At 44.2% G+C, this 13,475-nt stretch overlaps 2 protein-coding genes across 2 annotated transcripts in view; one reads left to right on the top strand and one right to left on the bottom strand.

The window, feature by feature from the left end:
• LOC113451238 (uncharacterized) overlaps positions 1 to 13,475 on the top strand; it is a 176,876-nt gene that overhangs the window by 27,373 nt on the left and 136,028 nt on the right. The gene's annotated exons all lie outside the window — the stretch shown is intronic.
• The window catches only part of LOC113451234 (uncharacterized), a 58,349-nt gene continuing 44,896 nt past the window's right edge, over positions 23 to 13,475 (bottom strand). Inside the window, exons 14-19 of the mRNA XM_087927648.1 lie at positions 11,677 to 11,734; positions 8,363 to 8,917; positions 6,876 to 6,987; positions 5,743 to 5,825; positions 3,532 to 3,658; positions 23 to 2,279 (exon numbers count right to left, since the gene is read on the bottom strand). Coding sequence (XP_087783774.1) covers positions 1,279 to 2,279; positions 3,532 to 3,658; positions 5,743 to 5,825; positions 6,876 to 6,987; positions 8,363 to 8,917; positions 11,677 to 11,734 — 1,936 coding nt within the window. The 3' untranslated portion in view covers positions 23 to 1,278. The remainder of the gene's footprint in view (positions 2,280 to 3,531; positions 3,659 to 5,742; positions 5,826 to 6,875; positions 6,988 to 8,362; positions 8,918 to 11,676; positions 11,735 to 13,475) is intronic.

The following is a 13,475-nucleotide window of genomic DNA, read 5'->3' as shown; positions in this document are numbered from 1 at the left end:
AATCCGTAAGACTTGAATCGGCTGGCACGAATATCTATTTTTATTTCATAGCCACTTACAGGTGTGCACGAAACAATAGAATGTAATACATATTGAACTATGATCAGCAATAAAACAATTTATTTCCTAATCCAATGCAACCGTCCTGTATGTACCGAACAGTAACCATTTTTTTTCCAGCTTTGTTTCCAGACTGGATGGAGGGGAATGTAAAGATTTATGCTCTTTGCAGACAGCTGGTCATTTGTATCCTTTTAAAGAGTCATTGAGGCCACTTAGATTTTTTTGTCTATGTTGCTACAACACAGTCCTTTCAGCACTTCCAAGAAAGCTCCTCACCTATTGGCACTACTCAGGTCAAGCTGATGACACAGAGAAACATCCAACTTGGAGAAGTGAAACGCCGTCAAAGAAAAAACAGAGAGTCCGGTTGCCTCTGGAAAAAAAGCACCTTTGGTACAACCATAACCTAGATGACTAAGAATCTCCATAGACAAGAAGATCTATGGGGGTTCCCCCATACCAGGGATGGTATTTAGCCAGTTCTGACCAGTCCTTGCAGACTGGTAGGGAAAATTTTGACTGGTTCGGTGAACTGGTAGGGAAAATTTGGACTGCCCCAACCACCCGACGGCCCCCCTTTGGCCTCTGCCTCCCAGCAACTTTTCTCCTTGCAGCAAACAGCCAGTTTCAGTTTCAATTTCAGTACAAGCAGCTGATTGTTGGCTGGATCAGCCTCCCGGCGATCAGCTGTTTCAGGGATTGCCATCGCCTATTGCCGCCTCTGCGCAATCCCATTTTTTTTTGCCGCCTCACTGCATCCCATTTTTGGCCTCAATGCGCCTCAGTTTTGCCCATTCCGATCCCTCCCAAAAATGGGGCATGCGGAGGCGGCAATAGGATGTGGCAACACCTGCAGCCTGAAACAGCTGATCGCCGGGAGGCAGATCCATCCGACAATCAGCTGTTTGTGCTAATCAGGCTTTGCTGAAACTGAAACAGGTTGTTGTTTGCTGCAAGGAGGCAAATTGCTGGGAGGCAGAGGCAGGTTTTTTTTCTTGTTTGATCATTGTGCATGCACGTGAAAAGTGCATGATTGGCGCATGCCCCCGTGAAGCGTGCACATGAAGCAAGCTTCGAACTGGTAGGAATTTTTTTTTTGAAACACACCACCGCCCCATACTGATCTTTTATAAGAAGGAAAACTGATTCTGTTTCCCACACATAATGCATCCCTTGATTGGGCGTAAGGGAATCGGAGTAACAGAAGACCTTTCGCTACGGGACTTTTTCCCCTGCGTGAATCCTCTTATGAGAAGTAAGGTGACCATTCTGACTGAAACTTTTTCCACACTCTGAACATTTGTATGGTTTCTCCCCTGTGTGGGTCCTTCTGTGGCACGTAAGGGAAGAACTCATTATGAAGCGCTTTCCACATTCCGGACACTGATATGGTTTCTCCCCTGTATGGATCCTTCTATGGCAAGTAAGGGATGAGCTAATACGGAAGGTTTTTCCACACTCCGGGCATTTGTACGGCTTCTCCCCGGAATGGATCCTTTTGTGGTAAGTAAGATCGCTGCTGGTGTTGCAACTCTTTCCACACTCTGTGCATTTGTACGGTTTTTCGCCCGAGTGGAGCCTTTTATGTGTGGTAAAGGAAGTCAAGCCGTTGAAGCTTTTCCCGCACTCCATGCATTGGTAGGGTTTTTCCCCAGTGTGGATCCTTTTATGGGAAGTAAGGTAACTGTTCATGCTGAAGCTCTTTCCACACTCGGCGCACTTATATGGCTTCAGCCCAGTGTGGATGGTTTTATGAGATGTGAGGTGACTGTTTTTGCGAAAGCTCTTCCCGCACTCCGTGCATTGATACGGTTTCTCCCCAGAATGGATCCTTTTGTGGGAGGTAAGATTATTATTCCTGCGGAAGCTTTTCCCACATTCTGTGCACTGATACGGTTTTTCTACCATGTGGGTCCTTTTATGAGCGTTCAGATTGCTGTTCTTGCTGAAGCTTTTCCCACACTCGGTGCATTCATGTCTTTTCTCTCTAAGCTCAAAATCCTGGTGTAAAGTAAGAGGAAGGTTCGAACTATACTTTTTATCGTCGTCCTCGCACGCATGCGGTGAGAGGAGAGATTTTTCCATGTCTCTGTTTAACTGGGTTTCCTTGGGCCTTTGTGGTCCCCACAGATTTCCAAATATCTTTCTCCTGATTTCAGTTTCCACTGATTTTGAAGGTTGCTTTGTGTAACTCTCAGTCTGTTGTCCATCACCTGCTGGAAACAAAATGAAAGAAGAAAAAATTTCACGGTTAAGATACAAATGTACGATATCTCTATAGAAATGGAATGAAGGTTTTAGCTCTTCCTACAAGAAATAATAACTGGGGACGCAATTGGCTCAGTGGCTAAGATGCTGAGCTTGTCGATCAGAAAGGTCGGCAGTTCGAGTCCCTAGCACCACGTAATGATGTGAGCTCCCCTTACTTGTCCCAGCTTCTGCCAACCTAGCAGTTCAAAAGCATGTAAAAAATGCAAGTAGAAAAATAGGGACTACTTTGGTGGGAAGCAAACAGCGTTCCATGCATCATTTAGTCATGCCGGCCAAATGACCACGGAGACGTCTTTGGACAGCGCTGGCTCTTCAGCTTTGTAATGGAGATGAGCACCACCCCCTAGAGCCAGAAACAATTAGCATGTATGTCCAAGGGGAACCTTTACCTTCACAAGCAATAAACGTATGAATACTTTCCTCTTCCATAGAGAGAAAAATATTAAATGGGAATTTCCTTTAATAAAGATATCTGCTGGTTACTTTTGAGTATATAATATGTTCCTTTTGGGTGTGGGTGTGTGTTTAAAAAGTTTTTTTATTTTTTATAACATACAAAACAACAAATAAAACCTTCTTTCAATTGTACAGCGTCGGTTTGGTACATATATCATGTGCACAATATCTGTAATCTTTTCCTCTTAACTTTATATTCATATTGTATTAATCAACTTTCCATATCATGCTATATCATTATTATACTATCACTAAAATTTTAATTTCAATTCCAAGAGCAAATCTCAATTCTTACTGGATTGTATTCCTAATATAGCTTCTTCAAAAATAATTATTATATAATTATGATAATTATAAAAAATAATTATTAATAATTATAATATGTCATTACTGTTACATTGTGCTTCAATTTCTTACTTTTCTATCTAACCATTGGTAAAATAAATCCCATATCTTAAAATATTCTTTTTCTTCTTGCTCTCTAATTGCTAATGTTAATCTACTTATTTCTACACATTCCATTATTTTCTTAATCGCTTCCTCCTCCGCTGGAATTTTCTCATTTTTCCAATTTTGAGCAAATACAATTCTGGCTGCAGTTAGAACACTAATAATCAGATATGTTATTTTTTTATTGTAACCTTCAGGTAAAATCCCCAATAAAAATATCTCTGGTTTTAAATCTACGTGCTGTAATCTGTTCCAATCCTATGTGAGCCCAGAGGAAAGTCAATTCCTTACCTAAGGCGACCACATTGCTTGCATTTTCCAGCATCACTTCCTTGTATAGAGATTTTTGGCTGAAATTCAGCAGAGCCCATTCCCCCTCAGAGAAAAGCACAGCTACATCGTCAAAGGTTACGGCTTCCTAACAGAGAAAGAAAATGTTCCCAATTAATTCATTGTTTCAGGAATATTACAAGTTGTCTTTCTTAATGGAAGAATGACAACAACCCACACCAATGATTCTGCAGAACCTTCAAACCCGTTTTGTGGCTGCATTGCTTAGGAATCAACTGATGGCAAGACCTTTGGATCAGGACTCTTCTGTATCTACAACGGTGGCCCACAACCTTTTGGGCACCAGGGACGGGCTCCGTGGAGAAAGTTTTTTCTGTGGACCAGAGGCGGCATGATTTCGTGTGCTTGTTCTGACTTAAGCTTCCTAAACCATAATTAAGCACATAGTTCTTTTAAAAACAAGACTTATTTTATTGCAACAATTGCTTTCATTCCCAGGCGGAGTTAAGCTCAAACAGTCCTCCGAGATAAGCACGCACCTTTCAGTTCTATGAAGGGCTGCCAAAAACAGAAGTATCCAATGAACTAGAAAAGAAACCAATCGAAGTACAAAAAAAAACCAACCAAAGTACAAAGAGTTTCAAGAATGACTTTGAACCGAGCAAACGACTTTGCTTCCTGCAAAGTTTTCGTCTTCTTGGCCTGACCTTTATAACTTATGGGAGGGGCAATCACCTCCCAGCCTTACTCCTGAGTTGCCCCTTTTGTTTCAGCTGCTCTCGCCTTCTAGCAGCTCTGTGCACATGCACACTGGGAACAGGCTCCCCTGGGTCCTCTCTGCCTCGCTGCTGCCAGACTCTGAAGGCTACACTCCACTCCCAGATGATCCTGGCCCCATCTCTGCATCGGACGCAGGACACTTGTCCACGTCCTCTCCAGACTCCCTGACTGGTCCCCGTTCTTCCCCACTGTCCGATTCTGCTGCCGTCTGCACCTGCTGCCAGCGAACCACAACAGTGCTTCCTGCATCCCACGTACGAGACTTCGCTTAGTTGCATGGCCCGGTTGCCAGTATGCTGCAGCCTGGTGCCGGCCCATGGAGTGATGGGTTGGGCACCCTTGATCTAGAAAGTAGCTTCTTCAATGAATTGGTCAGAGAGCTCCGTTTGGCCAAGGGAACTAATCAACAAACTCCACTGAACACCTACACAAAGTTGTTGAAAGACATCTTCCAAATAACAACATGAGCGCCGTAACTCTGCAGATGACATAACATCTGCAGAGTTCCCATCAGAATACCGGAAGCTTCTCATGATCCAAAAAGCAAGCTAGAGGGAACTAATAAAATAAAGAAGATGGCCAGGGGTGGTCTTCAAAAAATTTAGCAAAACATTCTCTGCCCGGTTGCTGGGTGGGAGTGGCCATGGTGGGTGTGTGGCCTAGTCGGCCTCCTGCACTACGATGGAGGGGAGCATTTTTCTCTCCCTGGGCTCCAGAGGCTTTCCTTGAGCCTCCATGGGGGCGAAAATGGCTTCCTCCGGGCACCAGAGGCTCTCTGGGAGCCAGAAACAGGCCCATTTCTGGCCTTCCAGAACTTCTGGGAGGCCTGTTTTTCACCCTACCCGAGGCTCCGTGCGCACCCTGCACTTACCTGCATCCACATGGGGACTCCTGGGGAGGGAAGGGCGGGGTGGGCAGGGCCAGCCAGGAGTGAGATTTTGGGGTTCTCCAAACCGCATAGAGCCGTGATGGCGAACCTTTTCCATGTTGCATGCCAAAAGTGCATGCGGATGCACATACGCATGCCTGCACCCATGAATCAATGCGTGTGCGGCTTCCCCTGCTCCCTGCGCATGCACACACGCCCCTCCTGTGCGAGCACCATGAACCTCTGCGCATGTGCGTGCGACCCTCCTGCACGCTGCATACCTCTGCGCATGCGTGGCAGATACCCAACAATCAGCTGGCTGGTGGGGGCGCGCGCGCATGTGGAGTGGGGCTCTTCCGAGCGACTTCTCGCATGCTGGCAGAAGTGGCTCTGCATGACACTTTCAGCATGCGTGCCATAGGGCATAAAGTCTTAGCTCGGGGTTCTCCCGAACCCCTGAGAACCCCCAGAAGCCCACCCCTCGAGAGGGCACCGGGAATGGAGGAATGGAATAGGATTCATTATGAAGAAATCACATCGGTATTTGGAGATCTTACTCCTACCTGAGTGGGAAGGACAACCACTGCTTCTGTTCCACCACAGAGAAGAGAAGTTTCCACAGGTAGCATCACTGCTGTTCCATTTGCTGAGAAAGAGATTACAAAGAGTAATTTACGTGTTTTCAAAACATCTATCACAAAATCTGTCTGATTTGAGTGGTTAAGGTGCCAGGTTAGAAACCGTGAATTCTAGTCCTGGCTTAGCCATGAAAGCCAGCTGGGTGACTTCGGGTTCATTACTCTCTCTCACCCCAACCCACCTCACAGGGTTTTGTTGTAGGGAAAATAGGAGGAGGAAGGTGTGTTGAATATGCTCAGCAACTTCATTATTTCTAAAAACAATGTCAAGGTATTGAGATTTAATAGCTGACCAGCTGTGGTAAGGCTGATGCTATGAGGATGAATCTGCATGGTTATTGCCGCTTTAAGACCGAGGATGGGTCCCACAGGGTTTTGCCACTTTAAGAAGCTGTCTATATATATGTGAGGCCATAAGAGGGCGTATCTCTCCCTCCTTGTGTTCTCTCTCCATTTTGGTTCTCCGTGCAGAGTAAAAAAGACTGATTGCTTGCAAGGTATTTACCTACCATGTATATGTATGTATACAGCTGTCTTGTATATAAACCACTATTAAAAGACAAAGCCTCTCTGTGCTGTGTTGTGCTCCTGGATTGTCTCACAATAGTAATCACGTTGCAAACACTCTGACTTATGACAATTGTGCCCAAAATTTCCGTTGCTGAGTGAGACATTTGTTAAGTGAGCTCTTCCCCATTTTACGACCTTTCTTTGTCACAGCTGTTAAGTGAATTGCTGCAGCTGTCAAGCTAGTAACACGGCTGCAAAGTGAATCTGCCTCCCGCCATTGATTTTGCTTGTCAGAAGGTCGCAAAAGGGGATCACATGACCACGGGGACACTACAGCCGTGATAAAGATGAGTCAGTTGCCCAGCATCCAAATTTTGTTCATGTGACCCTGGGGATGCTGCAACGGCCGTAAATGTGAAAAACAGTCATGTCACCTTTTTTCAGTGATGTAACTTCGAACGGTTGCTAAATGAACTGTTGTAAGTCGGAGACTACCTGTATTCTTGGAAAAACAAGCTCAGTACAGACTCTTCAGGACTGTTCTTTACCTGAAGACGGGTCCAGAAATGGTTTCTCCTGGAAGATCTCACCAAAGACCAGCTCCTGAGGAAGATATTTAATAGAGTTTTCAATGGCCATCTCAACAAAGGGCTCCTGACCCTGAAATAGTAAAAAAGTAGGGAGTTTATTCTATTCTTTTCTATTTCCTATCCTATCCTATCCTATATTCTATTCTATTTTATTCTATTTTATTCTATTCTATTTTCTATCCTATCCTATATTCTATCCTATCGTCTATTTTGTTCTAATTCTTTATTGGCCAAGTGTGATTGGACACACAAGGAATTCTATTCTATCCTATATTCTATCCTATATAATCCTATCCTATCCTCTATTTTGTTCTGTTCTGTTCTATTTTCTAACCTATTTTATCCTATCCTATCCTATCCTATCCTATTTTCTGTTCTGTTCTGTTCTATTTTATTCTATTCTATTTTCTATCCTATCCTATATTCTATCCTATCGTCTATTTTGTTCTAATTCTTTATTGGCCAAGTGTGATTGGACACACAAGGAATTCTACTCTATCCTATCCTATATCCTATCCTATATAATCCTATCCTATCCTCTATTTTGTTCTATTTTGTTCTGTTCTATTTTCTATCCTATCCTATCCTATATTCTATCCTATCCTCTATTTTAGTTCTAATTCTTTATTGGCCAAGTGTGATTGGACACACAAGGAATTCTACTCTATTCTATCCTATCCTATATTCTATCCTATATAACCCTATCCTCTCCTCTATTTTGTTCTATTCTAGAAGAGAATAGAATTCTTTATTGGCCAAGTGTGACTGGACACTCAAGAAATTCTATTCTATCCTATGTTCTATCCTATATAACCCTATCCTATCCTCTATTTTGTTCTGTTCTGTTCTATTTTCTATCCTATCCTACCATGTTTCTCATATAATAAGGCCGGGTCTTATTTTCTTTTGAGCCCCGAAAAAAATGGCTAGGCCGTCTTTTCAGGGGTGACTTAATTCCCCCCCTCTTTGCATCTTCGGGCGGGCGGCGACGGCTTGGATGTTGACCTCGGCGTTGGTGGGGCACTTCATATCGGGGTCAACGTAGGCAGCACCATATCTGGGTGTGCAACAAAAGTACTTCCTAATGGCAAGCCCCCCCACCATTCCCCCCATTTCGCATGTTTTAATATAGGCCTTAATTTTGGGGGGAGGGGCTTAATTTCATTTCGTGCCTATAAAACATGCTGGGACTTCCTATTGGGGGAGGCCGTATTGTTGGAGAAACAGGGTATATAATCCTATCCTATCCTCTGTTCTATTCTATTCTATTCCATTCCATTCCATCCCATCCCCAGAAAGATTCAAAAACAGACAACGGAATATCTAAAGTGAAAATTACATCTCCTCCTCCTAATATTAATGGAAGAGGGAAGCGTTTAAAAATTGTGTAACTTTATATCCCGCAACTGAATTATTATTATTTTTTTGGAATGATCCTGTCTTACCCTCAGTTTCTCCTCTTCTGCTTGGCTCAAGAGAAAGCCTTCGGCCAGGGCCACCGCTTGGGAACAGGTCTTTGCTCCGCACTCCTGGACCCAGCTTGTCATCTCCGGAGGAAGGACAGTCAGGAACTGCTCCAGGACCAGAAGATCCAATATCTGAGCCTTCGTGTGCTTTTCTAACTTTAGCCGCCGCCGGTAAACATGGTGGAGTCGGCTACAAAGTTCTCGGGGCCCGTCAGCTTCTTGGGAAGAGGTTTCCATGAAAGAAGGAGTACCTAGGACCCCACTGGTAGTTTCCCCTTCCAGGATGTATTGATTGTTTTTTTCCATGAATTTTCCACCTGTCTTGTTCAATACAACCCTGGGGTCTCTTTCTTCTCCTTTCCTCGCTGTGTGTTGTTGTGTGTCTGTTTTCCTTCTGTGCTCAAATGCCGTTCTGGTCAATTTCAAAGGACTTCCCCATTCTGCAAAGTATGTTTCATTGATAGGAGCAGGATGGCAGGAAAAACTCCCCTGCGCCATCTTGGGAATTTTTTTCTTCCTGGAAAACTGGAAACTTTACACACAACTAGAGGTGACACAATAGCAGTGTTCCAATATCTCAGGGGCTGCCAGAAAGAAGAGGGAGTCAAGCTATTCTCCAAAGCACCTGAAGGCAGGACAAGAAGCAACGGGTGGAAACTAATCAAGGAGAGAAGCAACTTAGAACTAAGGAGAAATGTCCTGACGGTTAGAACAATTAATCAGTGGAACAATTTGCCTCCAGAACACTGGAAGTCCCAAAGGTGCTTTTTTCAAGAGACAACTGGACTTTCTGGTTGTTGTTTTTATTTGAAGACATTTCGCTTCTCATCCAAGAAGCCTCTTCAGCTCTGCCTTCAAAGAAACCGCCTTTGGATTATGGATTTCCTGTCTGGCCACTCACAGAGGGTCAGACTAGGTAATTTAACACTGGTACACCACAGGGTTACGTGTTGAGTTCCTTACTCTATACTCTTTATGTGCACGACTTGCATTCCCACTCACGCTAGTAATACTATTGCTAAATTTGCAGATGATACAACAGTGGTGGGACTTATCTCCGGGGAATGAGTCTGCCTACTGAGATGAGGTGGATCGGTTGGTTTCGTGGTATGGAGACAATAACTTGGTCCTCAACACCAATAAGAACAAGGAGCTTATAGTGGATTATAGAAGGAACAGATCAAACATCCAGCCCTTGCTTATCAATGGAGACCGACTGGAGCAAGTGGCCAGTTTTAAGTTTCTGGGTGTTACCAGAAAAGAGGACCTGACCTGGGGTGCCCACATTGCAGCCCTGGTCAAAAGGGCCCAGCAGAGATTACACTACCTGAGACTTCTCAGGAAACAACAACTGAATGAAAACTGCTGGTGATCTTCTACCGCTGCACCATAGAGAGTATTTTAACTTACTGCATCTCTGTATGGTTTGCCAATTGCACAGTGGCAGATAGGAAAGCACTCCAGAGGCTAACGTCATTGCCCAGAGGATCCTTGGTTGCCCTCTCCCCTCTCTGGAAGAGCTTTATAGCTCCCGCTGCCTGAAGAAAGTTCAAGACATTCTCAAAGATCCATCTCATCTTGGGAACCCTTTTTTTGAACTATTAACCATCTGCCAGACGGTACAGGATAATAAAAACAAGGACAAATAGGCTGAAAAACAGCTTCTATCCCAGAGCAGTAGCTCTTTTGAAATCTGCTGTATAGTGCAGTGTTGGTGCGGTGTTGGGAGTTTTCAATTCAATGTGTGGAGGGTGAAGGATGTGTGTTTGTGTTTATTTTCATGTTCCTGATGTGCACTGAAGATGGTGTTAGATTTCGTTGTAGATGTGCAATGAGAATAAAGTAAACTAAAACTAAGCTAAACGTCTTCAGAGAAAAACCAGAAGGTCCCAATGTCTCTTGAAAAAGCCCCTTTGGGACAGCCATGACCTGGATGACTGAGAATCTCCAGAGACATCTTCCAAAATGGAAGTTTTTAAGAAGAGACTGGACAACCATTAGTCTGAAATGGTACCGTAGACCTTCCTACCGGAGCAGGGAGCTGGACCAGTGGTGGGATTCAAATTTTTTTACTACCGGTTCTGTGGGTGTGGCTTGGTGGGCATGGCAGGGGAAGGACAGGGGTGGGATTCTACCAGTTCGCACCTATTTGCTAGAACCGGTTGTTAACATTCTAAGCAGTTCAGAGAACCGGTTGTTAGAAGAAATTACTGGCCTAATCCTGTAAGGAAGGCAGGAAGGAAACATTCTGGTGTTGCTTACAGAAACTGCCTCTCCATTAACCCTTATTACATTCTTGGCAGGACCTGACTTCCTATCTCAGGAACTTCTCTGAAGTTTTTTTCCCCTCCTTTGCTGGTACTTTGCTTGTGTGGAGTGACCATTCAAAGTTACACTGAAAAAAGTGACTTATGACCATTTTTCACACTTACGACTGTTGCAGCATCCCCACAGTCCTGAGAGGCCAGGCGAGGAGATGCGTGCCTCAATGTGAGTGATATTGAGTTGGCCACACCCCGCCAATAATATGACCACCAAGCCATGCCCACCCAGTCACATGACCACCAAGCCACTCCCACTACCTAAGCCACACCCACATAACTGGTTGTTAAAATTTTTGAATCCCACCCCTGGGGAAGGATCCATCCCCACTCCACTTCTGGGGGAAGGTTACTGTAAAATCCCATTCCTTCCGCACCCCACTAGCCTGTTTTCCAGCTCCATTCTCCTATGCAGGGCAACAAAAGAAGAGCCAGCCAATCAGCTGGGACTCGGAAGGCAGAGAATAGATGGGGGCGGGGCCAGTCAGAGGTGGTATTCAGAGATACTCAAAATTTCTGCTACTGGTTCTCTGAACTACTCAAAATTTCCACTACCAGTTCTCCAGAACTGGTCAGAACCTGCTGAATACCACCTCTGGGCTGGACTAGAAGATCTCCAAGGTCCCTTCCTTCCAAACTCTTTGTTATTCTGTTCTGCTGCAGATTTAGCCGCAGACCGAAGCCAGTGGAGGATCTGCAGGGAAACAGCTGAGCGAAGCTGGGCCAAGTCTGCCTTTGCTCCCTGGATCTCCTTGCCCACCTCCACCCCGCCCCGTTCCCCCTCAACCCTTCCTGCCCGGGTTTTCCAGGACAAAAGCATCCCATCCTAGAGCACTTTTTTTTTTTTTTGCTCTAAGGGCTGCAAGCAAGGCAGAATTGCAAAGGCGGGGTTGCAAAAAAAAAAAAAAAAAGGAAAGCTGCTTCGCCTGGCATCCAGAGGGGCAAGGAAGGGAGCGCAAACTCCATCCTTACCCGGCAATCCTGCACTCGATCTCCAAAGCCAGCCGCGCCAGCAGAAGGATCCGCGCTCCTAAAGCGATGCAAGACGCAGCGGCCTCGCAAGCCCGCCAGCCTCCCCCCGCCCCACTCAACTCCCTGGTCTTCCAAGAAAGGGTTAAAGGGAGAGAGAGAGACAGTTGCTTCCTAGAAGGGGCATGCTCGGGCCGGGGATTTCTCTTGACGGTGCTGGCGCGGGGGTCCTCCGGGCTCTTTGGTGCAGGCTGTCCTGGGTTGAAGGCAGGGGCGGGGGAGGCTCTTTTTGCAGGAGGTCGCAGTTTAGTGGTGGCTTGCTTGCAGTAACCCGATGTAAAGCGAAGCCGCGGTTTGCTTTAGGCTTGGCTCTGTTTCAGAGGACGTCGAATTCACGTTTGAAAGAGCTGAGCAACATATTTCGGTTTAGCACAAGAGGCAGACGAGCGAATTCTCCAAAGCACCAGAAAGCAAGACGAGAAGCAACGGATAGAAATTGATCAAGGAGAGAAATTTCGTGACAGTGAGAACAATTATTCAGTGGAGCAACTTGCCTCCGGAAGTTGTGGATGCTCCAACACTGGATGAAGTTTTAAAGGAGAGATTGGATGACCATTTGTCTGAAGTAGTTTTCTGCCAGAGCATGGGGTTGGACTAGAAGACCTCCAAGGTCTCTTCCAACCTATTCTATTCCTAGTCTGTTCTATTCCATTCCTATTCTTTATTCTCTTCTCTTGTTCTCTTCTCTTCTGTTCCTAGTCGTCTAGTCTAGTCCATTCCATTCCTATTCCTTTTTCTATTCTATTCCTATTCCATTCCTATTCCTTATTTTATTCTATTCTATTCCATATTCTATTCTATTCCATTCCTATTCATTATTCTTTTCTCTTCTGTTCCTAGTCTAGTCTATTCCATTCCATTCCTTATTCTATTCTATTCTATTCCATATTCTATTCCTAATTCTATTCCATTCCTATTCCTTATTTTATTTTATTCTATTCTATTCCATATTCTATTCTATTCCATTCCTATTCATTATTCTTTTCTCTTCTGTTCTCTTCTCTTCCTAGTCTAGTCTATTCCATTCCATTCCTTATTCTATTCTATTCCATATTCTATTCCTATTCCTAATTCTATTCTATTCCTATTCCATTCCTATTTCTTTATTCTGTTCTATTCCATTCCTATTCGTTTTTCTATTCTATTCCTATTCCTTATTCTATTCTATTCCTTATTCTATTCTATTCTATTCCATATTCTATTCTATCCTATTCCTATTCCATTCCATTCCTATTTCTTATTCTATTCTATTCTATTCTATTCTATTCTATTCTATTCTATTCCTAGTCTATTCTATTCCATTCCTATTCCTTTTTCTATTCTATTCCATTCCATTCCAATTCTATTCCTATTCCATTCCAATTCTATTTCTATTCTATTCTCTGTTCTATTCTGTTCGACTGTTCTATTCTATTCCATTCCATTCCATTCCTCTGCACTGTGCTTCATGGTACAAGCCCAAAATTTTCCTCCTCTTTAGACACAGCTTACACTTTAGCAGCATATATCAAGATGTTACTAACTTCTCAACTGCAGTGATTCACTTATCAACCACGGCAACAAAGGGTGTAAATTGGGGCAAAGCTCACTTAACCAATGTCTCCCTTCACGACAGGAATTTTGGGCTCCATTGTGGTCGTAAGCTGAGGACTACCTCTATTTACACAATGCTCACTTCAGGTAAAACCTGCTAATGATCTCCCAATAAATATGAGTATGGGACCCGATCTACGCATATGGAC

Source organism: Pseudonaja textilis, chromosome 2 (assembly GCF_049901715.1).
Source record: "Pseudonaja textilis isolate UNSWEBS1 chromosome 2, rPseTex1.2, whole genome shotgun sequence".
Lineage (NCBI taxonomy): Eukaryota > Metazoa > Chordata > Lepidosauria > Squamata > Elapidae > Pseudonaja > Pseudonaja textilis.
This window is presented reverse-complemented; position numbering and strand designations above follow the sequence as displayed.